General features: G+C 34.9%; 1 protein-coding gene across 1 annotated transcript in view; it reads right to left on the reverse strand.

Annotated features, from left to right (window-relative positions):
- Malrd1 (MAM and LDL receptor class A domain containing 1) overlaps window positions 1-26,658 on the reverse strand; it is a 602,535-nt gene that overhangs the window by 387,452 nt on the left and 188,425 nt on the right. Inside the window, exons 19-20 of the mRNA XM_051205714.1 lie at window positions 14,417-14,593; window positions 10,723-10,885 (exon numbers count right to left, since the gene is read on the reverse strand). Of these exons, the coding sequence (XP_051061671.1) occupies window positions 10,723-10,885; window positions 14,417-14,593 (340 nt within the window). The remainder of the gene's footprint in view (window positions 1-10,722; window positions 10,886-14,416; window positions 14,594-26,658) is intronic.

Genomic DNA, 26,658 nt, shown 5'->3' on the forward strand with positions numbered 1-26,658 from the left:
GGCCAACAGCTTTATATCTGATACAGCGTCTCTGTGTGTTATTTGGGGCTGGCAGGGCGGTGGGCCCAGTCCCGCAGGGAAAAACTACTCTTAACAATGTTACAAGTGTTTCTCATTCTCCTTTTATATTGCTCTGTTTTATTATATTAAAATTTTACCAATTTTCTGAATTCAAAAAAAAATAATATGTACAAATATTGTTAAAACATGTGCATGTGCATCTATGTACAATGCTTTAGTAATGGTGGTAGAGGTTAGTAGATGTCATTTGTTTTTCTTTCTTAGTTATTTTTCCTATAAACACACTAATTGTTATTTTTATGCTAAAAATCAATTATTATTTTATCAATGTAACAATTGAAACTGTAAACAAGGGCTTACAAGATATCTCAATAGGGAAGAGGGCTGCTGCCAAGTTCAATGACCTGAGTGAATTCAATCCCCAGTACCCATATGGTAGAATGAGAAGTCCCACGAGTCTTTCTCTCAACACCATACATGTACCCTGGCATGTATGTACACCTCTAGTTCATAGCATATGAACCCACAAACATATAAGAAAAAATGCCAACAAATTCATCACATGATATTACTGTTGGCATTATTGTTCTGATTAATTTGTATTAGCCATTAGGGAAATCTAAAAAATAAACTACATTAATATTCCTTCTCATCCCACTCCACTCAGAATTATCATAAAAATAAATAAGTAACAAATGTAAATGAGGATTGGGGTAATAGATTTGATGGGAAAGAACTTTACACACTATTGAAGAGAATATAATTTAGACAGATACTATGAAAATATGTTCAGTGTCTCCTCAAAAATCTAAAAACAGGATCAAGCTGCATGACCACTAAGCAGAATATTAACAAAAGAATCCAAGCCAGCATACCACAGTGATATGTGCACATTCATGTTTAACACAACACCAAGCCTAATATCTAGAACATGGAATTCTCTTACATGCCCATCAACAGATGACTGCCTAAAGAAAATGTGGTTTTATTGCCTATAAAGAAGAATGAAATTATGTATTTTGCATGAAAATGGGTGTAACCAGAGATTGTCACATTAAACAAAGCAAGCCAGACTCAAAGGGATTAATAGTCATTGTTTTCTTGCTCATATGAAATATTTATTTGCAGAAATATCAGACATAAAGCAAAATAAAGGACTACCTGTGAAGGAAGGACAGGGGAAGGTGGTGTCAAAGCATATGATATAAATATATGGAAACACAAAATTTAAACCAAGTACTATATATCCTTATTGTATGCCAATAAGAGAAAAAATGAGAAACTTCCCATGAGTTAGTAAAGGCAGACATACAACCAAGTATATCTTGTTACCTGGGGTGTCTTCTAGGGAGAGTAAGAGCTTACAGGAAATAGATACCAAGTGATACTCTGCACACATACACAGGAGGCCCATACTAGAGATTCTAGTTTAGAATGTACCCTTCAAAAGAACATAAAGGAACCATGATTCTGGGAGAAGATGAACTGTGCTGGTGCAGAGCAGAAAAGATCACTGCTGTAAATAACTCCAGTTGTCAATATGTCACTTTGGTGCCATCTACAAATGATTCATATCATTAAAGTCATACCTCAATATCTCAATATAAAGAATTGAGTTGATTCTGCTTTCTTAAGACCAGGTAAAATGGATTTATTTTACATTTGTCCAACTATATAGACTCTATGGGAATTGAATGTGTTTATTTCATTTCAAAAAATTTGCATAATGAAAATAAATTTTAATTTTTGAATGGGATTTAAACTATTTTTAAAAACTTGTTGTAGTATATAGTCAAAGGATGGTATGATCTTTGGTAACAGTACAAATTTATACATCTTATTAATTTATTCTTAAAACTTTATTTTACTTAGTAAATATAATAGCAAATTTCCCCCTCACTATGCATTATAATTTTAAATATAGTTGAGACTCTTGAAATACAGCACTTTAAATCACTGAAGTTATCTTTGTAAAAAACACATCAACATAAATACCTCTGAAGTGAATGAAAATATCTATGTTAATTTACTTTATCACACAAAGTAATGAGAATATAAAATTGGTCTGCAAAGGGAGTGGCACTATTAGGAGATATGCCTTGTAGAAGGAAGTGCTGCACTGTGGGGACAGATATTGAGGTTCAAGCTTTCCTCAGTGTGATAGTCAGCCTACTTCCTGGATTCCTCTATGCTCCTCAGCATAATGACAATTGACTGAACCTCTGAAACTGTAAGAGAGCCACCCCAATTAAATGTTTTCTTTATAAAAATTGCTGTGGTCATGGAGTCTCTTCACAATAATGAGAACCCTAAAACAAGAACTTAACCTTGGGGTAGTCTAACAGAAGGTATTTCTTTCCTACTGTTTAAAAGTTTAATTTGGCTTCTCATTCAGCCCTTCAGTGATTAGCAGGAATACCACTTGCCAACTGGTTTCAAATAATTCAAAAACCACTACAATCAATTTAGACTTTGAATATTTGTGATATTTATTACTGTAAAATTGTTTCTAATGGCTGATATTTAACTATTGTTCTAAATGTTTATATAAATGCTTCAAAATCTACATTTAAATATAATCTGATATATGTGGGTTCATACATGCATTCATCTGTTTCATATATTTTAGTGTACATATCTACATGTATATAAATTCAGTAGAAATGTTGCAGTACAAACTACATCATTATATATTTTACATATAAACTATATTGATATGTACAAAATACACACACTTTTATTTTTAAAGTCCTTGACAATTTCAGAAATTTCCCCATGGCTTCTGGAGCATATTTAGAAATTAAGTAAACTGGAAATATTAGTTTTATGTTTCTTGGGGGACTATCAAATATTCAACATAATAAAGTATGAAGAACTTGATTTTGCCTACTGACATCAGTCCATGCTCATGGAAAATTTCTAATTATTTACTTATTTAATTTAGTTTATTTAACCATGTGATGAGCATTCAGTAAAACATAACAGATTTGGGCAACATACTCTATATGTACTAAATGAGTATAACAGGTACTTAGTTTAGTTCCAGTATATATAGTATAGTAACACTTCCTGAGTTGACAGACTGGCTACTTACATTGATTGATTGTGTGGGTCAGAGAGCAGTGTTCTGAGATCAGAGGAAATGACAAGCTGTGAGAAATCCTCCAAACCACCTCCAAAACCACACCATTCCACGCACGTTCAAACTCCAAAGAACAATATGATGTCAAGCACTGCTAGGCTCAATGTCCTGCTTCACTATTCAACTAATATTAATTTCTTAACAAATTCACAGGAAGAAAAACCTTCCAGAAATATCCCTACGTAGTTTCTGAAGAATTAAAAAATATAGATTTATCTCATATTGCTCTTCCCATCTTTCACCTCCCCCCGCCCCACATTCTCTTCCTCCACTCCTTTCCTTTGCTTTTTCCTACCTTTGTCAATCTCCTCTTCTTCTTCCACCTCCTCACGAGACTATTTTACCTTTTTAAAAATACAAAGAAAATAACTTTTCTTCTAAATGGTTTCTCTCTCCTCATACTATAAAATAAAATGAGATTTCACCAAAGGCCAAATTAATGAGTTTCAGGTGATTTTTATGTGAGTTCTGTATTTTATTATTTTGTTGAGTTATAGCTAAGAAGAGTTTTTTCTTACTAACTTGCAGCAATCTAGGGAAACACTGCACCAGCTCTTATGCTGTACACAGAATGAATGCTCTCACCAGCTTCCTGATATATATATATATATATATATATATATATATATATGCTTAGCCCTAAAAAAGAGCATCGGCTGTCAAATTTATTTGAAATAAATGAACTAGTTGTAGCAAATGGTGACATGCTCTTGAAAACAAACAAAAGATAAGAATGCAACCTTAGTTTTACATCATAGAATTCATTTCAGGTGTACAAAGCAACTTCATAGTTTTTTAGTTATTTCTGTAATTTTTTTATTTAAATTTGAAACAAGCTTGTTTTACATATCAATCACAATTCCCACACTCTGCTGTCCTTCCCTGTCCCCCCATCATATCCCCAGGGAGAGTGAGGACTTCCATGTGAAGTCTTAAAAGTCATTTGGAGCAGGGCCCAGGCTGTCCCCAATGTGTCTAGGCTGAGGGAGTATCCCTCTATGGACTGGACACTGTATGGGGCCTCTGGTAGTGGATCAGTGTCTTTATACTTTAAAAAAATCAAAATGCACTATGAAATATTGTAAGGAGTAAGGGTTTTCCTGCTGCCGGTCTGGTCCCAACACCATGCCAGCCCCAAATAACATACAGAGACATTGTATTTGATTTTAATTCTGTTGTCCAGTTACTTGTTTCTTATCATCTAGCTCTGTCTTAATTATTAATCCATTTCCATTAATCTAAGTATTTCCATGTGGTCTCATCTTACCGGAGAGTGAGGCTGGTGTCTCTCTTCTCCCCAGTCTCTCTATGCTGACTCTTCCCTACTACTTCCTTGAATTCTCATTGTCTCCTAGTCCTGCCTATCTTGCTTTCCTATTGGCCAACAGTGCTTTATTCATTAACCAGTATGAGAAACATATTTACAAAATGACATTTCCAATCAAAATATCAGTTTGTTAACCCTGCCATTTTATTTTCATGTCAAAACACACATTTTTATAACTTGCCTAAGATTCCAATACAGCTCCCTATATATTCCCTCTATATTCCTACCATAGCATGAATAATTTAGACTTTTTATTGCCTCATTAAGTGTTTAAAGTGAAATACTATTTTGAAATACATGAACAGGTCTTTTTTCCTCTTGCAATTGCCTGAAAGTGATCTCTTCTGCCTTGAGCCAGAAGTGATCTTTGCCTTGGGTAGAGCTTGGGGAGTAGGGTATAAAGGAAGGATAATTGGCAAAATCTTTTTAAATTCTCAATACAGGTCTTGAAAATTCTTTTGAGATATTTGTTTTGAAAACTGCCTTTGTGTTCCTAGAGCCACACAATAGAGATAGGAATAAAAATAAGCATTTTATGAATGGGTAAGCCTTCCCTCAGTTAAAAACAAAATTGGAAAAACAGAGCTTGAAGCTTACTTACTATACTCCATAGAATAGGCAAGACAGCCTCCTTTGGCTGAGGATGGTGCCTGAAGCCAAACAGAGAGAGACACAAGGAATGATGCCGGCTTGAGGCCATTGCCTTCTTCAAGGCTCATTGTCATGTGGGTATAGAAATTTAACAACATCTGCTAAGTGTTCTTATTTAAAATGAATTTAATTTTGTGCTTTATCTCCTCGTGGAGACTTACTGTGAGCCAGACAGCCGAAAAATAATGCAACAGATTGGGAATTGTAGTCTCTGGGTCTCCTCCAGAATTTTGTAGCTTATTGGAAGTAGGAGAGTGGGGATAGACAGAAACCAGCTGATGGCTTATATAATATATTGACATATTCCATTTGTACTCTCACTATTCTCATGTACAGTTCTAATTTCTTATTTTTCCTTTGTAGAAATGTACTTTCTCCACCATGGTTTTACTTTTCTAATCCCCTTTAGCATTTGTCACTAATAAATTTTGTTTTTATTTACTAAGATGTCTTCTCTCCCACAAGTTCACCTACAGGATTCTGTTGGCTTTATTGATTGATGTTTCCTCCTCATAATACTGCCTGTAAAGTTGCAGATGCCCAGTGAACATTTTGATCAAAATGAATAAAAGAACAATGAGGTTAGAACTGCAAACTATATAGCTCTCGAAGTTCCCATGAGCAAGTAAAATATAAATGAATATAGCTCAGAGGAAGAGAACAAGAAGGAGGAAGGGCATTGATGTCAGAATGCAGCATATAGGCAAATATTAAAGAAGTGAGGCCTGAGGCAAAAGAGTGGAAGCTTAATTTAAAGAGATGAGGACACCAAGAAGAGGTTGTAGGATGTATTAAAACTTTTGCTGTACTTTCAGCAAGATAAGAAGAAACTAGAACATTCTATCAGAGAAATACATGATCAGTCTTTCTGTGGTGACTGTAATTGATAGCTGTTGACTGTTTTTCTGGTGATAATGAGTTAGAAATACATATTTCAATTCTAACTTACTTTGACAATTACCACAGTGAAAGACTCTATTATGATGTGTTTGGAGCCCCTTATAATTCATAGTTGAAATCCAAATTCCAAGAACTTAAGAAGTCAGCATCTTTTGGAAATAAGACTTTTAAGTTATTAAATTAAAATGAGACCATCAGTTGTTATTATAGTCTTTACAAGAAAAGTCTGAAACACACAAAGGAAGGATACAAGAAGTCACACACATAGGGTGATTGCTGCATGAAGACATTCCAAGAAGGTAGCCACTTTCCAGGCAAAGAGCAAGTCCTCAGGAGAAAACTACCCTCACTACATGTAGATGGACAACCACAACCCCAGTCTATATTGATAAAGCCACCCACTACGTGTAATTTTGTTAAGGAAGTGCTAATATAATAAACAGTCCTTAGGAAATAAAAAAAATTACTTTTATGCTTTCACAGAGTTTATTTATTTACACATACTAGAGAACCTTCTTGGAATTTCCATTAACTTTAAGTCTGATGTAGCCCAGCACTATATGGAAACTTCAAGTCATTACTTGATATCTAATAAATATGATTAAAACAACATGTTACTGTTGTGTGTCACACTGTAAACTTTGGGCAGCTATGCTGATATGATTAAAGTTAAATGATGGCAAAACAAATCATTTACTTGAAGAAAAGCTATGAAAAAAAGCTCATAAAACATGGGAAGACTTTTTACCTAAATGTCTAGATGTTAAAGATATGATTACTTCCCTGTAATACAAGAACACTTTGACCAAAGTGATGAGGGATGAAGTAACACGTTTTCTTTAAGCAGCATCCACAGACACTGAGTGGTCTTTGGTCAGTAACTGCAGGAACTATAACATAAATAGGGGTTCCCTCTGTTGATTTCAGCAAAGTTTCACTGAAATCAGACTGAAAAGGAAAGTCAAAGAGAGCTTGTGGGCTGTGAATACTGGGTACACTTGTGGTGTATAAAAGAGGACAGATGTTAGCTCCTGGGCTCCAGGGGGAAAAAAAGAGCAGATAGATGATGAAAAGTTACAAAATGATACAGCAAAAGCTCAAATAAAATAATGATTATGATGAAATATAAAGAGGCAATGAATAAGAAAACTTCATGGGAAACAAGCAAATAATAGGGGAGTAAGAGAACCAGAAAAGGGCCTGTTAAGATGGAAATATTCATGTAACTAGCGGTTAATTATGCTGTCACTTTTAAAAGAAGTTTTAAGTTTTATGCTTACCTGAGTCAAACCATTTAATCCTCCTCTGTATTTTTTTAGTTGTAAGGACTTTTTCTCCCCAGGTCAAATTAATATTTCATAGTGTGTTAGGTTCTGACTGCTATTAACAGGCTATGATTCAAAGTATTCAAAGTAATTGCACACAAATTGAATAACTATATAATTTTAAAGTGGGAAAGTCTTCTTTACTAAGTATAGTATGTGAGTATTAAAACATTAAGGAAATTCACATTTAACCATTTAACCATTTTAAATTAGAAAGCATATATTCCTACTGGAGCCACCTCCTGCCACTACCACCAAAAGCAGTTTTTAACTAAATCTCTATCATTCTATTTATCAATAGGACTTGGAAGTCAGAGGCTGGGGTGAAAACTTGCTAGCTCAGAGAAGATGAGGAGTAATATATGACCATTGCATCTTTCCCAGTGTCTCAGAAGCAGTGTCTCTTCTGCAGCTCCAAAGCCAAAAATGACACCACACTCAAAGTCCCTCCCTACTACTTACAGTGTGTCTCTCTATCCTTCTTCCAGGCTTCCTCTGACTCTCTATGATTACTTTCTGTCAACTAGTTGCTGGCTCTGCCTCCTGACCCAATGTTGATATTATTTAATTAATGCAAACACAGACTGGTGGTTTACAGTGTGATTGAATATCCCTCAACAATACATATTTTAAAATCATCATAGAGACATGTATTAGCATGTGATGAATTCATCACTTGAGAGTCAAGAGTTTCATATTAGAATTTGGTTTAATTCTCTAGTTAATTTTTAACAGCTTACACTTTAACATTACTAGATACTCAAAGGGCATCACATATGAAAAATTCCTAATATTTAAAGAGATACACAAACAGTAAGTAGGCATACAGAAACCAGAAAATATAGGAAGTGCAGGCTTTGCCAAGGACAGGAAGTCACAGTGTTTGGAGTTCTAGGGATTTTGTATTTATTGGGTAGATGAAATTGGAGCCCAGAAAAAAGAACTCTGTGGCAGGTAAGAGGGAATTTAGAGGACATTTTGGCAAAGGACTGAAATAACAGCTTTTCTAGGAAAAAAAAAAAAGGGTCTGGGAAGATGAGTTAAGTAAAAGATGCAAAAAAAAAAGATGATGCAAAGGCAACTGTTAATTTCAGTGTAAAGAAAATGTACAAGTCATTTCACATCCAGCTATAGACTGAAAAAAGGCACAGTATTGCTGAACTATTATAATTAAATGGAATCACCAGGTATGGGCCACACCCCTGTAATGACAGCACTCAGGAGGCAGAGGCTGGTGGTGGACCTCTGTGACTTGTGGTCAGCCTACTCTTTATAACAATTTCCAGACCATCCCAAACTACAAAGTGAGACCTGTACCTCCCATACAAAACAAAACAAATAAAAACAAAAATTAAATGAAATCATATACTAATAACAGGAAGTCGGGGAAGAAGATTTACAGATTTGGAGAAATAGAATAACCATTTCTGTTTTAAAAAAATTAATATCCTTTTAGAATGAAGTCATGATTGAAGATTAGGAAAACATTATTTTACAAATATGAACAACTGAATAAATGAAAAATACATCTTAGAATTGATTAAGGTCTCTCCAGCAAATTGGGTTGAGATTACTGCAAATGGAAAGTCTTTATCATCATCAGACTCTCAATTTTATTTCACATTTTTTTACTTTATACATGTGGTCACTGTGGTGAAATTAATTTCTAAAAGGTAATATATAAAATAAAAAGGAAGCCAGGAGACACGTTAGTTGCTATACTTGCCATAAAGCTCACCTTCAAAGATTCAAAATATTCAAATAGTTCCAAAACTGAGAAATATTACATGAACAAATGGTTTAAAGGTGAATACTGTAAAGGAAAAAACATGCTTCTATCTGGTTTGCTCTTGCTCTATCTATCTGGAAGAGAATTCTGTCTGTCTGGAAGAGACTTCTCTTTCTACACATCACCAGCTCGGTGCTGTTTCATTTGTGCTTGATACAGAAAAGCCCACCCACCATTTTCTAATCCCTTCCATTTCTACTTTCTCTGTAGTTAATATGCTATGCTTTACAACTTTGCTTCACTGAGGTCTTCCCAAAGAGAACTAGATTCATTTCTTTTTCATTCCTTTGTCATTCCCCTATTAAAACAATGCTTCTCAGACAACATTCACTATATCTGCTTACCTTCCCACAGCTAATACCATTGTAGAAAATGAAACTAACAGAAAAGTTTAAGAATTGGGTTAATAAATTATGGAATGTCCCTAAAATAAAATCAAATTAAGTTGTAGATAATATTTAGTCATATGGTTTACCAAATATTGAACAAAATATTTTCATACATCTATGAAGAGAGTCTGCATGTTTGCCTGTATTCTTGTGGATATGAAACACACAAAGAATGAGAATAAGGAATGGGAAGGAGTGGAATTAATTGAAAAAGAAAAGACATGTACAAAAAATGGGTGGGTAAGAGAACAGTGGAAGGCATTCAGAGAGAAGAATGATGAATGCATTTTAAATTGTGTGTGTGTCTGCTATGAAATTGTGTGGTCAGGGTCATGTGCATTTTTGTGACCAGGTGCATGAATGAGGTTATACATGCTACCGTGTGTAGATGCATGTGAAGGCCAGTGGGCAACTCCATATTCATTCTTAGGATATCATATACCTTATTTTTGAGACAAGTCCTTCCCTAGCAGGGAACTTTCCAACTAAGCTAGCAAGGTTGGCCAGGGACTCCCAAAATTCTGCCTGTCTCTGCTTCTTTAGTAATTTTTATTAAGCAAGATATCTCATCAGCCGCAATACTTAAAACAACAACAGCAGCATATTAGCAGTAGTTTTCATGATATAAATGTAGCTCAGTGGCAGTATGTTTGACTAGAATATTGAAGACCATAGGCAGAGGCAAAAATAAAAAATAAATAAAAGTTAATAAAGTTCCGAGCTTCTCACAGAGTGGAGATATTAAAATATCACATCTTTTACTCTAATGCTTATGTTTATGTCTAGTTTATATGGTTGTATAAGTTTGCATTTATGTGTGTGTGTGTGTGTGTTAAGTCTATGTGTGCGTAAATGCATGTCTGCACATAGATGCTTTCATAAAATGGTATATCTGTGGGAGTCACAGCTCAGCTTTTGGATCTGGTCTCTCTTGCCATCATTGTGTCCTGGAGATTGAACTCAGACCCTCACAGTTAGCAGAATGTGCCTTTCCCCACTGAGGCAACTTGCCAGCATCATTTCTTTTTAAGTTTTTCTTCCTGGTTCAGTATGAAAGTATATATTCAAACCTCTTGTTCATGGACACTGCATTAATCTCTACAACAGCACTGACCTAGGATAAGGTGGGCCACTGAAATATCTCCTAAGAAACACTTTGACAATATGTAGCCACTTACTTTGTGTGATCCATAGATGGTCTGTGGTTTTCTTCCCCATGATGAATACTTATACCATTCCCGACTCCCCACCTGAATGTATTTGAGTCATGAAGTGAATTTGCTGACTTTGGCTGGTACCATTTACAAAGGTTTCTCTTTTCAAATGTACAAACCTCCAGAACTTGAATAAAACAGAGCAAAGACAAGATGAGTTAATCACAATGAACATGGCAGGAGAAGCAATCTATACTCTGCAGCTTTTTCTTATACTGGATTTTAAAACTCATGCCACGAAGTGTTTTTATGTGTGTCTGTATGTGTGTGTGTGTGTGTGTGTTTGTGTGTTTGTCTATGTGCGTGTATATATCTGTGTGTGTCTGTATGTATGTATGTGTAAATATGTGTTTGTGTGCGTTTCTGTGTGTGTATGTATCTGTGTGTGTTTATATGTCTCTGTGCCTGTGTATACATTTATCTATGTGTGTGTCTGTGTGTGAACTTGTATGTGTGTATGTGTGTGTGTGTCTTTGTGTGTGTGTGTGTCTGTGTGTGTATTTATCTGTGTGTGTCTGTCTGTGTGTGTATGTCTGTTTGTATATGTATATGTGTATGTGTGTACATGTATCTATGACTCTGTGTGTGTGTGTATGTTCCTGTTCCTCTGGGTGTATGCCATAGATTTGCATGTTGCTTCTCATGTGCTGTCCTACTTAATTTTTTGAGGCAGAATCTTCCATGTATCCTGCTTTTTATGGATTAGGGGAGGACAGCTGGCCAGCATGCTTACGTGAATCTTAATTTTCCTATCTCTAGCTCTCTGGGATTCAAGAGTAAGCAGTCACACCTGGCCTTTCTGTGGGTTTTGGACATCAAACACAGGCTTCCATGCTCACAGAGTAAGCACTTTAGCAACATAACCATCTCCCTAGTTTCCATATTGTAACTTTTAATCACTAACAAAAGATTTAGGTAAATGTTTTGTATAATCACAAGGAAAGTATTTAAAAATTGAGGTTCATTTTTGTTTGAATCTTCATAGAAAGTAAAATATGAAAATTAATACATATATTAGCAGTGTGCTCTCTCTAGTAGGTGAGATGGTAATTAGCTCCTAGAGCATCTATTTCCCATCTCTTCCCAGTTGGCATTTCTGCTGCGTGAATGACCTTCAAGATCTGACCTGTTGACTCTTCTTTGTCCATGGTAATCCACTGCTTAACCAGCTTAGTCCCTGCAGATGTCAGTGCAAATTAAAAAGCATTTGATTTTAAAGCAATGTGGTTTACAATAACATTTATATTGGTATTACTACCTTTAAAGATTTAAGATTCTTGTAATGAGTGTATTCTGATATTAAAAATTAGAACTTCAATGATTTTCACGTGAAAATGCTTTCTGAATTTCCTGTCTTTCCTTTCTCTTGCTAAATGTGTACATGTATCCATCAATGTTAAAAATCACTACTGCTTGAGTAAAAATAAAATCAATTCAAGGAGTTTTTAACTTATGGTTATTTGTGAATGCATTAGAAGTCATAGTATGCCACAGTTGAAAACTTTACATATATGCTAATATATTTATTATTATGATGACTATAAAATATCCCTTTTCAAAATGTGCAGCTATTCATGGTATTTTGGTATTAAGCTAAGATATTAATATATGTTGTGTATATTTACTTTGTAAAGAGACGTAGAGCTCAATAACTGTTCTTTACATTATTGAAATAATTATTTTCACTTGTAAAATGATTCACATAAAATATCAACTAACAGAAGAAAATATAGAGATCTGTTATATGACATGTTATAGTTAACAACAATATATAACAGAATGAAAACATAATTGAATGTCGGGTGTCATAGTAAGTGTTCACAACACAACTTATAAAAAACAATAGAAATTTGAAAAAAATCTGTAAATTATAAATAAGATTATTATAAAATTTCATATTACAAAGATATAGACAATGAAGATCATATTCTGTATCTGTAAATCTTATGTATTCAAATCAAAAGTACATTGTGATAGCAAAAATGAGTAAATATCTGTTGATTATTTTTAAATAATTTGTTAAGATGTCATATACTAATATATGGCAATACTAAAATGACAAAGTTGAAGATTACATGTGATATTTTTTTTGTTTGTGTTCTGACAAATGAAGCTTGCCTGGAGATCAAAAGTGGATCTAGGCACTAGTTAACCATTGAATCCAGGCAGTGGTGGCACACAATTTAATCCCAGCACTTGGGAGGCAAAGAGAGGAAGTGATGAAGTGAGACAATGACAGCATCTCATGCTTTTTGGATGCAGATATGAGATAAGAAGGAAGCAACTGGCAGCTGCTCCGGGTTCTCTGATCTTCTAGGCTTTTACCCCAAAATCTGACTCCTGATTTTTATTCAATAAGATTGTTTATACTACATGTTGTATATCTTCATTATGTGTACAAGGTTAGGTTTTCTGTAAACCATTATATCTGTTATTGCACACACATATTTTGTGGCTCCCCATGAGAAAGTCTTAATGTCACATTTTCTATTGAATTGTCTTACATTTGTAATGCATAATATCATATAAATCCCAGGACTCCTGGAAAGAGTTACAGACATATCATTTATGGAGTGTGACAGTTTTGAATTTATGACTGGGTTAGTCTAGATTTGTGGTATAGTTACATATTAAGAATTACTTTGTTTCTGTGTTAAGTGAAAAACTTTTACTCTTACTAGAATGCTTAAACCTAAACTTCTTGACACATTGATAAAGACAGATGAGGGTTTCACTATGCTTTGTGCCATTGGTATGTTTGCAATCCTTAATATTATGAAGACTTTTGATTGATACTTCAGTGTTGTAAATTTACCTACCAGTCACAGCATAGAAGGAAAAGATACTGCAAAGTATTTGTTCTGTCTGACTTTGTGTTTCACCTCCTAGGCATGTGTTAATTTTGCTTCTTCCATCTGAATCTTTGACTGCAAAGTCCAATTTTAAATCCAATAATCTGTCACTGATCCACACCACCATAAGAAGGTGTATGAATTGGTACAAACCAATAAATGAGAACTGCATTTTACCAAGATAGAAACACATCTCACATGTACTAAAATTACTTTTATGAATGCAGCATATTTCCTACAGTATTCTTTATTTTTTAAGCATTTGCCTAAGGAAAAATTTGAAATACTTAATCCAATTCAAGTACATTATAGTGCCCCATTCTTAAATAACTCTCACTTGACAATATAGGAATACCAAAGGGAAGGATCAATGCAGAAAGAGGTACAGTTCATGAAAACAGTAGTTTTATATCTAAAACATTCAATGAAGACATTTGCATATCTATATCAACAAAAATGTATTGTAGTATAATTTTTACATAAATAATTCAACATGATTAAACTTCTCTAAGACATTTTGAAAACTCTGTGAAACCAGGCTGTGAAGTGCTGAAGTTATACTAACATGTATTTTTCTGTTTTTGAACTACCAATAATTCACTACAATATTCTTTATTTTTGTATGCATCTGCCTAGAGAAAAAATTAAAGTGTTAATCTAATTCAAGTATATTATAGTGCACCATCACAAATACTTCTCACCTGATAATACAGGAATACCTGGGGTGGGGTGGATGCAGAAGGCGGACAGTTCATATGAACAGTAGTTTCATATATAAAACATGCAGGACTGAGGAATTCACCTACCACAAGAAGACTCATCTGATTTGTCAAGGCAGTCATATCTGAAGTCACATTGCTGAATCTTTCCAACACAGTGACCATTAGACCTACAGACAAATTCATCATCTGTGCAGTTGTGTGGAGGCAAGGTCACTGGAACTGAGGGTTCTGGTGGACTTGGGATGTCCATTGGCAAATCACCTTGAGAAATAACACAGAAGCACCACATAGTTTTCTTATATAGTTTTCTTAAATATTTTGCCTTATAGTTTTCTTAAATATTTTGCAAAATTGACATTTCTAACTATGTTATGCAGTTTTATGAGGAATATTTGATAGTATTTACTACTGTGTTTAAATCATCCTGAAATGATCATGACTTAAATCGGGACCTTGTCTTAACAAAGGCAGAAAGGCTGAATATTTTTTAACCATAAAAGTAGTTGAAAGATTTGATAGATGACAATGATTAAAAAGGAAATGTGACTCAAATTCAGACAACAGGAAAAGTCCAAGAAAAAGGCTTGGAAAATGAGTAGGAGCCAAAACAGTGGTAGGTGTTAGCATCTAGAGTCAGAACCAAAGTCTTAGTGGACTTTTAAGTATAATACATTAAACAAAAAAAAATCTATAAACAACTTTATTATTTCACAGTTCCCATGAATCTAATCTTTGTTATTTTTGTTGATTAAAAATTTCAGGAGAGATATCAACCAGAAGTCTTTTTAAAAAAATAAATTAAACCAGTAAATTTATATCTTCTTTATCTTTTAGAACACATTTATAAATGTTTATAAATTATGTATTAAATGTTTGGTAAAACATTCTAATGATAGCTCTGTATCATGCAATGGTAGATATAGCAACGTCTAAAGCAAAATATGGTGCAAAAGATTTCCCACTGCTAGGCAATGGCATCAAATGTACACTGCATTAATTCCACTGGGTGCATTGATGATGGAAAGGATGACCCTCTGCATACTGCTCCATTTAACCTCCACTACCCACAATTCCCAAACTGTGGTTTATGATAGACAGGCTCACTATCATAGGAAAGTGAAGGGATGAATGAGCAAATGAATGTAAGAATGAACTTGCTGGAACTCACAGATCTTACACAGAAACTGAGAATCTTGCATGGGACCAAACACTGCCCTCTGCATGTGGGTGACAGTCTTGCATCCTGGTCTGATAGTGGGACCCCTGGCAATCAATGAGGATCAGCATCTATCCCTAGTGCATGAGCTGACTTTTTGAAGCACGTGGTAGGACACCTTTCTCATCCTTGATGTGCATGTGGGTGGGTGGGTGGGTGAGTCCCGCCACAAGTGAAGGGTCAGGCTTTGTTAACTTCTATGGGAAGCCTTATTCTTTCTAAGTGGTGGATAGGGGTGCATTAGGGAAGATGGGGGAATGGGGCAAAGAAGGGGAGGAGAAACTATGGCTGGTATGTAAAACAAATAAAAAGTAAAACAAATATAGAAAATAAAACATACAATATATAAAAAACATATAATAGAGTGCAGAAACAAACAAGTGGAATACTTTACTATATATTAGAAGACATGGAGGAAAAAACACATATAGAATATAGAAATTAAAGAATTCTTGGCAGGGTGATGCCAAAGTTAAGTCTTTGAAAATGACAAGTTCATCAGACCAAAGAATGATGGGTAGAAAAGGCTTTGTAATCAATAAAGGATAACCTGAGAGGTGGAAGAGGGGCAGACTGGAATGTTTTGATTTTCCTTGCTTTGAATACTCTGAATGTTTGTTGAGTCATTAAAAATGGAATTTGACAATAGTAGATACCAGTTGAAAGAGAGTCACTTGAAACAAAATCATAAGTCTGGAATAAATCCAAGAAGCTGTGGAGAAATAACCAAGATAGAATATTTCCATTTTAAGATATATTACTTCTTAGCATTACTGTGGTGGATGCACAGGAGCTGGGTTTTCCATGGAGGAGCCCAGTCAGTCTCTCATGGTTTCTGTTATATGGCAAACTAATAAATGAAAGCAAAGATGCTGGGAACAGTAAACAAAAATCTGGCATATAGTAATCAACTAGGATAAATGGGAATGGGTGTTATGGATATTGTTGAAAATTTAAGGAATGCCTCACAACAGAACTTCTTTCCATAGCTGAAGTTCTAAGACAACTAAGATGTAAGGTAGAAGTATATGTCAGATGTCAGAGTAAAACCCAAAGTTTTAGACATGAACTCAATACTGGAAAAAATGATGCATATAAAGAGATAAGTAGTCCACAATGAAAACCATGCAAACAAGAGCATCCCAACGTTAAAACCTGTTCCTAGAAACACAGCTTCCCTGAAAGAAAATGAACCCAGTAAATATTAAGAACTCTTATGCTTCTTATGGGAATCACCATCCTAAAAGCAAAGAGTAAATGAGGAACCAGGAACACACATTCAAGTTCTCTTTGCAAGCTCACTAATCCATTGCAGCTGTTTTGCCAGGAAATGCATGAAATAGTGAAGAAAGAATAGATATATTAGGTAGCTGAACTCAGACTTCCTATGAAGAGAGATGACCGTTAAAGAAAATGTGCTCTGAATTTAAACAGAATAAAGTTTAGTAATATCCTTAATAATTAGATGACTGTTACACTGTGAGCTAAAATATAGAAGATACATAAAAGAGAGGGAAAGGGTCTGTAACAAAAAAGAAGTATTTTCCTTCTCAAGGTAGGGATTCAATATTAATAAACCAAGAAGAAAAATTGTAGCAGAAGCAAGTTCTCCCTCCTGAAATTGGATATTCCAGTGCTAGCATTACATAAAATTAGAGATAAAAATTGTCATATACCATTAAACTTAGATTAATCCAATATCATTATAAAACTAGAGAACAATTAAACAATAAAATGATTTAGCATTGAAATATTGATAATTTTAAAGAGGCTAAAAGACAGTTTGAATAAAAAAAAGAGTGGCCACTAAGGTTAATGAAAATTTATTTCAAGGTAAAGTCAGTCAGGATTATTGTAGCACCCTCACCCCAAGTTATCAACAGCCTTGGTTTCTGTTCCCTCCAGGTAACTGCAGTCTGAAAACACTACAAGGAAAATTCCAAAAACAATCTGTAAGTTTTGGGATTCTGGGAAGCACGATGAAATCGTGTACCATTTTGTTTTGCCTGCCTGGGACATGAATCACTCATTGTTCAGCCTATGCATACCATACAATCTACTGCTTATTAGTCATGGTAGTAGTCATCTCAGATATCAAACTGACTGCCACAGTGTTAACTTCACCTTACTATATTTAATGTTGTGCCCAAAACACAAGAATAAGATATTGCCAATTCAGTTGTGTCAAGGTAAACATGCAGAGCTATTCTTCAAAGTGAAACTGTCCAAGTTACTGACCTAATAATGAAAAAATAATAATATTTGCTAAAATTGCCAAGATCTACACTGAGATCAAATTTTCCATTTTTGAAGTTATAATAAAGAAGGAAAAACCTGTTTAATTTTTTTTCTGTCACATGTAAAAGTGAAAAAGTAATGATAGGAGTGCATGATAATTGTTCAGTTAATGTGGAAATGGTATAAAATTTGTGAGAAGAAATGAAAAGAAAATGTGTTCCCACTGAAAACACTGTTACATTATCTAATACTAAGACTGACAAAAAGGATTTTTGAAGTAAAAGAAAACAGGACTTTTATTGTAAGAAATAGATGGTTACACAGATCCGGGGATAGGTGTGGGCTGATATCATGCAAATCACTGGAGAGGCTATGCTTGCCAATAGAGAAGTTGTTGACACATTTGTGGCTGAGCTGATGAAGTTGATTATGTAGAAAGGAGAAACTCAAAGCAATTTGTCAACTTTGAAAAGTCATGCTTTTTTAGATGCTTTCTAACAGTTCTATGTTTATTAGAGTGTGAAAGCAGTGCTCAGGCTTAAAACAGAGGAGAAATAACCTTGCTATAATATGCCAATAGTGCAGGGTGCATAGTTAAACCATAAAGAATATGGAGAACCCACATGTTCTCAAACAAAAATGAGAATTGTCTTCCAAGATCCTGACTACCTTATTAGAAATCATGGGTGATAACCATTTCATTTATGGAAATGTTCCACTAAGATCCTATTCCAAAAGCAGAATGCTATTTGAAACAAGAGGAAATGGAATAGAAAACTTTATTAGATAATATATCTGCTCACTTCAGAATCTTTTGGCCATGAAAATAAAAATGAATCAAAAGCTGGTCGTTCAAACCACATGCAGGTATAATAGGATTTTTTTCAAAGAGATGAAACACACACAAACATGTTAATTCCAGAATGGAAAGCATCATAGCATCATTTGCAGATAAAGACTAAGACCCTCTGCATCATTTAGATGGACAAAAAAGAAAGAGATGGGACTGGTAAGATAGCTCATTTGTAATGTGTTTACACAGGTATGAAGACCAGAGTTCAATCCCAGAGCTTTCATTTTTAAATGCCTGCCATGGTAGTGTTTGCCTGGGATTCTAGAATTGGATAGGTATGGACATGTAGTATCCCTAGGATCCACTAGCTAGCCTGTCTAGCTATACTGGTGACTACAGGTTCAATAATGGACCTTATCTCCAAAGATAAAGTTGTGGGTGATTTGGAAAGGCACATGGCACTGACCTCTGGATTCCATATGCATTGGTACACATATATGTGCACACATGCAATCAATCAAGTATGCACAAATGAAAACCAACTTCTGACAGCACTGCTCTTCCAATGAATATGAGAGAGAAAGAAACAAAAAAGAAAATCCCTCATTTATATAGATCTGTGCCATTAATCACCTGAGCTTGACATAAATTAGATATTGGATAATTGGTAATGCAGGGTTACTGGAAACAGATGATATGTCAGCAGAAGACAGTATCCCAGTGTTCTTCTCACATCCGTTAGGGCATCCATATTGTTACATGAGCAGAGAGAGTACAGTATCATGTGTTTTGAAGGGGAAAAGAGTGCTATCATTTCCATATAACCAGGTAATGTTAAACTTTTCTATTTCAAATTATTAAGCTCTTACCATGCTCAATTTATTAATTAAGATTCATCATAAGTACAAGTAACATTATACAGAATGAGAGGCTGTATTTGAATATATGTGTGTATACATATTGCATATATATACATATATCAACAATAAAAAAAGAAACCATGGATTTGACAGACAACATGGGGGTATATGGAGGTTTGGAGAGAGAAAGGGGAAGGGATAAATTATGTAATTATATTACTATCTCTAAAAATAAACTAATTAAAATGTAACATATATATATCACAAAATGTCATATATCTGTATTAACTGTATTCATTCACATCAATATACCTAGCTATCTCTATGTCCTGTTTTGCTTCTCTGCTGTTATAAACATCATGATCTAAAACAACTTGGGGAGGGAAGAGTTTATTACAGCCTACCATCAGGGACAGTCAAGTCAGGAATCTGGAGCCAGGAACTGAAGCAGAGACGATGCATGAATAATACTTCATGCCTTATTTCCTCTGGCTTTCTCAGTTGCTTTCTCTGTAATTTAGGATCACTAATCCATGGGTGGCCCCACCCACAGAGGACTGGATCCTCTCATATAATTCATCAATCATGAAATCTTCCATAGTCATGCCCACTAAATTTCTCCATAGAAGTTCCCATTGCCTAACTGATTCAATTTGACAAAAATTAACCAGCACACTCCATGTAATTATCTATCTCTATATATGTAGTTCAGTAACTCCTAAGGCTATAAGCATTCACTGAGACCCTGGAACACATTACTTGTGTATATAGGCAGATTGTTGTGGTATATGAAATAATGTACCAAATGTTACAAAACCTTCTATGTCTAAATTGGTTTCATATGCTTCATTGGAATATCAAGGAAAATTTCTTTGTAGATCATTTTCCTAAAGTGTTTAAAACAAACTTCAACCAGAAATGAATTTAACCATGAAATGGATCATGACCTTCCTGAAAATAGTTCATTCCTGCAGTTTTATTGAAAACACATAGTACAATTAAAATTCATGAAGGAAGAGGCATTGAAATTCTGAGTTGTATATCCTGTATCAACATACTTGGTTAGGTTCATATTAGCATTTGCCGTTATTTAAATCAGGATGTGATGGCATGATTCAGTTCTTTAGTACATGTTGGTCCATATGCTAAATAATAATGCTGTAGTTTAGGATCCGAGCTGTAGAGCTGATTACCACAGAGATCCATATCATTTTTACTGAGGAATGTGCTGTAAATTCTACTCTGGACATCCATTTGGAAATATGTTAATTTTAAGAGAGACCCTTAATTTGTGTTCCAAGCTCAGGATATCCTAGAAGAATAAAAGCTTAGATGACAGTTGATCATAAATGCTTTCTTTTACTTGGCATTGCTTTACATTATACATATTTATAAGAAACTCTACTTACAATTAATCATCTTGAATTCATAGACAGATGCTAAATTTAAACTCATACAAGCTATCCTTGTATGATTTGCTATAAACTTTATTTTATTGTTTTCTGATTCTGAACATGAGTATTTCATGGCAGGACAGATGCCAGTGAACCAAGTGCCATGCCATGAACTTTGTATAAGATCAGAGATTTGACCACTCTGGACATAAACAACTGCAAAGCAAGTGCTTCAACTTTAACAACATCTTCACTTTTTGAAAGTGAATCCACAAGGGCCAGTTTAAATGGGTATCAAGGATTTATTAGGATACACTCACAGATATACAACAAGGTAACTAGCCATCATGGTTTTCTGTTCTGCCTGGGGATGGTGGTGGTGAATGGAACCAACAATCCAGTATCCATGAGAGAACATGAGAGAGAGAGAAAGAGAGAGAGAGAGAGAGAGAGAAATCACCCCTCTCTTCTCTTTTAAAAGGTCACAACCACAGACAAAACATCACCTCTATTGGACCAGACAGGCCAAGGTTATGGTTAGAGTGAATACCCACTACACTTTCCCTTTTAGACTAAATAAGAAGGTTGTATACCTAATAAAAATTTTTATACAATAGGAATTATCAACTATTGTCCAGGAGAAAGAAAGGGTTACAACATACACAAAAATAGAACTACAACCAACAAGAACAATATCAAGCAAGAAACACATACTAAATGTCCAGGCTATAGGTAATTGGCAAATAACATAGATTATGTCAATAGCTGTCCTATCTTGAAGAGTCTAAGTCTTGTACCTAATATACCTTAGTTAAGACAGAAAAGTAACTGTGACAATCTAGTCTTCAACTCCATCAAAGATTTGAGAAGGAAAATAGTATTACCTGAGTAAGCATGAAGTGTAAGCAAGCAACTTCCAAAGACACAAGAAATGACAGAAACAGCTGGCTACCTGGACAGTCACTTAAAGTCTTTCTGTAATGTTGCAGCAACCATCTCTGGCTATAGGCCTAGAATATCTGACAGACCATTTTCAGAAGCAGGAAAACTCTAAAGACTGTCCTATTCTGTCTTTGCAAGTTTGTGTAGTTGCTTTTTCTTGCATTCTATTTGTCTAGATTGGACAGTAAGCTTACTAAGAGCACTCAAGGCAAGAACAGTTCTTTGTCCAATAGGCCAGTTTTGCCAAGAAGAAGAGAAGCTCCATATGGGTGTCTTTGGACATACTATTCTCTCTGGAGTAGATCAGTACTGACAGAAGCAGTCATGTCTCACGTCAACAGAATTCTAAATAATTAAAACATTTAAATGCCATACTCTGTATGTCCTTGAAGTGTTTGATGATTACCTATCTATGCAGAGTATATTTTCAAGATTCTAGAGAATCTAACATACTTGAAATTCATAGGTATTTTCTTTTATGAGGAAATCCAAACTTCTACCAAGTGGTCCTACTATTAGACATGCTCACTATGAGAATGAGAGTATATTTTTATCTGCATTCTTTCAAGTGTGTGACATCATTTGTATTTTGATTTTGGATATTCTAAAATCTGTGTAGTATACATCAGTATTCCAGATTGCAATTCCATAATGATGTATTATAAATATATTTTAATTTGCATATTTGTCCCATTTATAACTAACTGTTAGGAAGGATCTGTTCAGATCTCTTGCTGACTTTAAAATTTTAACTGTTTTTATTAGCATATATTAATTATAAAAAATAGGTTTCATTATGACATTTTCATACATATACTTGTATTTCAACCTTTGCCACCTTCTCACTCACTAATTTAAAATCAAGGTTTCATTATCTAACTCTGAGATGTGGATGTTCCCTGGATGTTTTTAATAACACTTTTATCAAAAAGGTCTTTTACAAATGCCTGTCCCAACACATGGCTAATTTTAGTTTTCATTTTTTAGTATTTTTCCAAGATAAAAAGGTTTTAATTTTAATGAATCCAGATAAGTAATACATTATTAAATACTTCATACCTTTTGTTGCTGTACTTAAAAATATCTTTAAACCCAATGTCCTCCAGATTTTATGTTAACATCTATGAGTTTTTAGTTCAGCAACTTTTACATGTAGGTCTTCAGTCCGTTTTGAATTAATTTTCTGCAAAGGATACATGATCTACGTGGAGACTTGTTGTGTGTTTTTCCCAGGTCCTTTGAAAAAAACTGGGACATTCCAGAATCTAATTTCAGTCTTAGCCAAAGCAGCTGGGAGAATCAGCCTTGCTGGACTAACCACACCTAGCTTTGCAAAAGCCTTTTTGTTGTTGTTGTTGTTGTTGTTACACAAATCAAACTTCTAGAAAGTAAAACTGGAGTAGTAGGAAAGAACCATTTGCTTAAGCAGCTCTCAGCCATGATATCTGGTTTGCCAGGTTCTCCCAAGACTAAGTTTTACAAAGGCTCTGAAATTCCTTGAGGAAGAACTCAGATAAGTATCACTGACTTTAAACAAAAGGTAACAGTCACTGACTTTAAATAAAAGATAGTCCAGAGCCTGGGTGCATTGTGTACTGCCAGATGCAAAGGCTTTGTGGAATATCTCACTACAGAGACTCAATCTTTCCCATGAGATGTTCAAGGATTCCAGGCAACAGAATTTGTTTAGAAAAACCCTTCGCTCCATAATATGTTCTTCACTTATGGCTCTCTATTCATTATCATTTGTTCTTTATTTGTCTGTTCTTTCACTGATAACAGCTGAACTTGAACAAAGTTGTGTCATGTCCATCTTTTCTTCCTTCTTTAGTCTAATTGGGGAGAGCTTTGTCCTGAGTAGTCTCAGCACAGGGATCTCACACAAATAAGGCTACGAAGCCCAGCTGTAGGTCCTCCTGACTTATAGGTTAATCTATTCTGAACTGAATCCCCAAGTCCCATCTGTAAATATCATAACAGAGATGATTAGGATTTCAGTCTATTAATTTAGGGTGGACACAAGCACTCAGTTCATTGAAAATGTGCGTTTTGTGATTTGAACTATAATTGCTAAGAATAAATTGGTAGTAATAATAGAATTGTTTCCTTAAAGAAATAAACAGACACAAAATAAGAGATTCTCGGCTGAAACAAAAACTACAGAGGCAACATACAAACGGCTGTTTTCCAGCCCCATAGAGAAACAGAGATTAGTTTTCTTTGATCTGATCTTCCACATCGCTAAGCCACAGGGAAACCAAGCCACCTGCACATCTGTCATGTGGAAGATTTCCTAAATTGATGGCTCAGACTCCAGATGGACTCAGTGTTCTAACTCTTTGCTCTGAGAGTTCCTTGCAACAAATATAATAAACTTCAGGCTACACTAATACATTCTTTTTGATAAACAGAATTTCCCACATTGGATATTAAGTAAACAAAATGACTCTCCTATCACTCTTAGTCCTTGATACAGTTTGCCAGATTTAGATATAACTGAATGATTTAATTTGCAGAGCTGTTATTTGTGTGTCTCTAGAGGCCACAATGTATATATTTTGCTTGTGATCTTTCATGTTAAGAAATGACCTTCATTTAAAATTCTAGAAGTTTATATGTGCTTAAATTTAATCACTCTTCACACAACTGAAAATGTAGGACCACCTGTACCTCCACAGGGAATAGGTATTTCCCATAACACTAAATACAACAGAATAGACTCAGTAAAAGAGCTCCATTTACTATGATCAAAATAATAGTGTCTATGAAAACTCTGCATAAGTGAAGTGAAGTTTCAAATGCAGTTTCTGGCCATGTGTGGTGATGCATACCTTTAATCCCAGCACTGGGGAAGTCAAGGCAGGTAGATTCCATGACTTTGAGTCCAGCTTGGTCTACCTAGCAAGCCAGAGCTATTTAGTGAGACCTCTCTCAAACACCAATACCAGTAAAAACAACAAAAATCCCACTGTTTGTAATTGATTCATAAAATCACAGCATAGCTTTGGCTGCATAGTATGACATAGTATGCAGTTTATTTTCCTATGGGTGACAGAAAATCGAGTATTCCAAAATATGTTTGTTTTATAACATTAATCAAATGAAATTTTCCTATCAATAGTTGTGCTATTACATTGAAGTAGAAAGGTTTGAGAAAAAAGTTGTGCATTTCTCTGGCACTTTTAAGACCAGAACAGGAGCCCTTTCCAAATCAGAAAAAGTTGATGAACTTCAGCCTAGCAGAGGGCAGCCTCTCACAGTGACACTTTGGCAGATCTTCCTGAAGTTCTCCAAGGAACAGGACATGGATGGTTCTGAGGATAACATCACTCAGTGAATTGAAAGCTCCTCCAACTACAGACATTCGCTATACCCACCCCATGGATGCTATTCCCCCCCTAGCAATTTAAAATAGTTTCTGTTTTAATACTGCATATCTATAGTAGAGCCATAATTTATGTGATCATGAGATACAATAAGGCCAGAAGAGTAAAGTACTTATAAATGGATTTAGAGCCATTGAGATAGCTCATTTTCTTTTCAGAGTTGCTTTTTTACTATCATTTTAATGTACATTCTTTGTACAAATTAATGGATTTCACTGTGCTATTTCAGAACATATATGTATTGAGCATTGATGGGAGATGTCATTCTGTATATGTTTCTCATACTGGTTAATAAATAAAGCACTATTGGCCAATAGGAAAGGAAGATAGGAGGGACTAGGAGACAAGGAGGAAATAGGAAGTAGTAAGGAGGAGTCAGGATGGAGAGCCTAAACAATTTATTGGTGTGTAGGAGAGCATGCAATGGCAGTGACCACATCTCCAATCTGGCAGCATGGGGCTGGATGGCAGTGCAGACCAAGGCAGTAAGCACAGCTCTCACTGATGGAGGTAAAATAGCTGCCTCCATGTTTGATAAACTGCCGGAGAAACAACTATGAATTTCATTTTAGTAATGTTGTTGTTTAACAGATAAAGACTTGTGGCCAGACGAAGATAAAAATTTACAGTAAAGACAGATTCATATTAAGAATCTAAAGGTTTACAGTGTGTTTTAAAATAAGGAGACATGGAAAAAAATAAAATGGGTTTAAAAAGACAAAGAGGAACTGGGTGTAGTGGCACACGCCTTTAATCCCAGCACTTGAGAGACAGAGGCAAGCAGATCTTGTGATTTCAAAGTAAACCTGGTATGCAGAGTAAATTCCAGGACAGATAAGAGATACACAGAGAAATCCCATATCAAAAAATGAAAAAATAAAAGTAAAATAAACAGTAATAATAAAGCCACGTAAAGATGAAAAGCTCAAAGAGAATCTGGTTACTGTATGCTATTGTGTTGTCTCTGCTTTGTTTGCTGAGAAAATAACAACAACTGATAAAGGAAATGCTGATGCATTAATTCAATTTATATATTTTAAAAATGCTTTAACTCAAAAATTTAAGTCTAAGGACAAGTTACTGGGGAAAAGGATTTCTATTTTTGTTTCCACAGAAAAAGAAAAGCTGAGGATTCCTTGCAGTCTAATGTGGTTTGATCAAGCCAGACCCCCTGAAACAGAGTTCCTGGTGATCCAACATTCAAAACAGCTTGAACAAAGCAGCCTTGCAGACTACAGCCAAGATTTCTGCGTTTTCTTAGGATTTCCCCATGACAGCGCCCTTTACCAGCAGGAAGTAGTTTGGAAAGAACGACGCCCAAATTCCCAAATATTGTTTATAAATGTTTGTTTTCACTTAAATGGACTTGGTTATAAATGGTTAATGATCACAACCAATATTCTTTTTAAAGGTAAAAAGGGGATTATGGTATAAATATGAATACTTTGTTTTGGAAAATGGATTTTCATTTACTGATACAATTTAAGGTCAATAGGG

Source organism: Phodopus roborovskii, unplaced genomic scaffold, assembly GCF_943737965.1.
Source record: "Phodopus roborovskii unplaced genomic scaffold, PHOROB, whole genome shotgun sequence".
NCBI classification, from domain to species: Eukaryota; Metazoa; Chordata; class Mammalia; order Rodentia; family Cricetidae; genus Phodopus; species Phodopus roborovskii.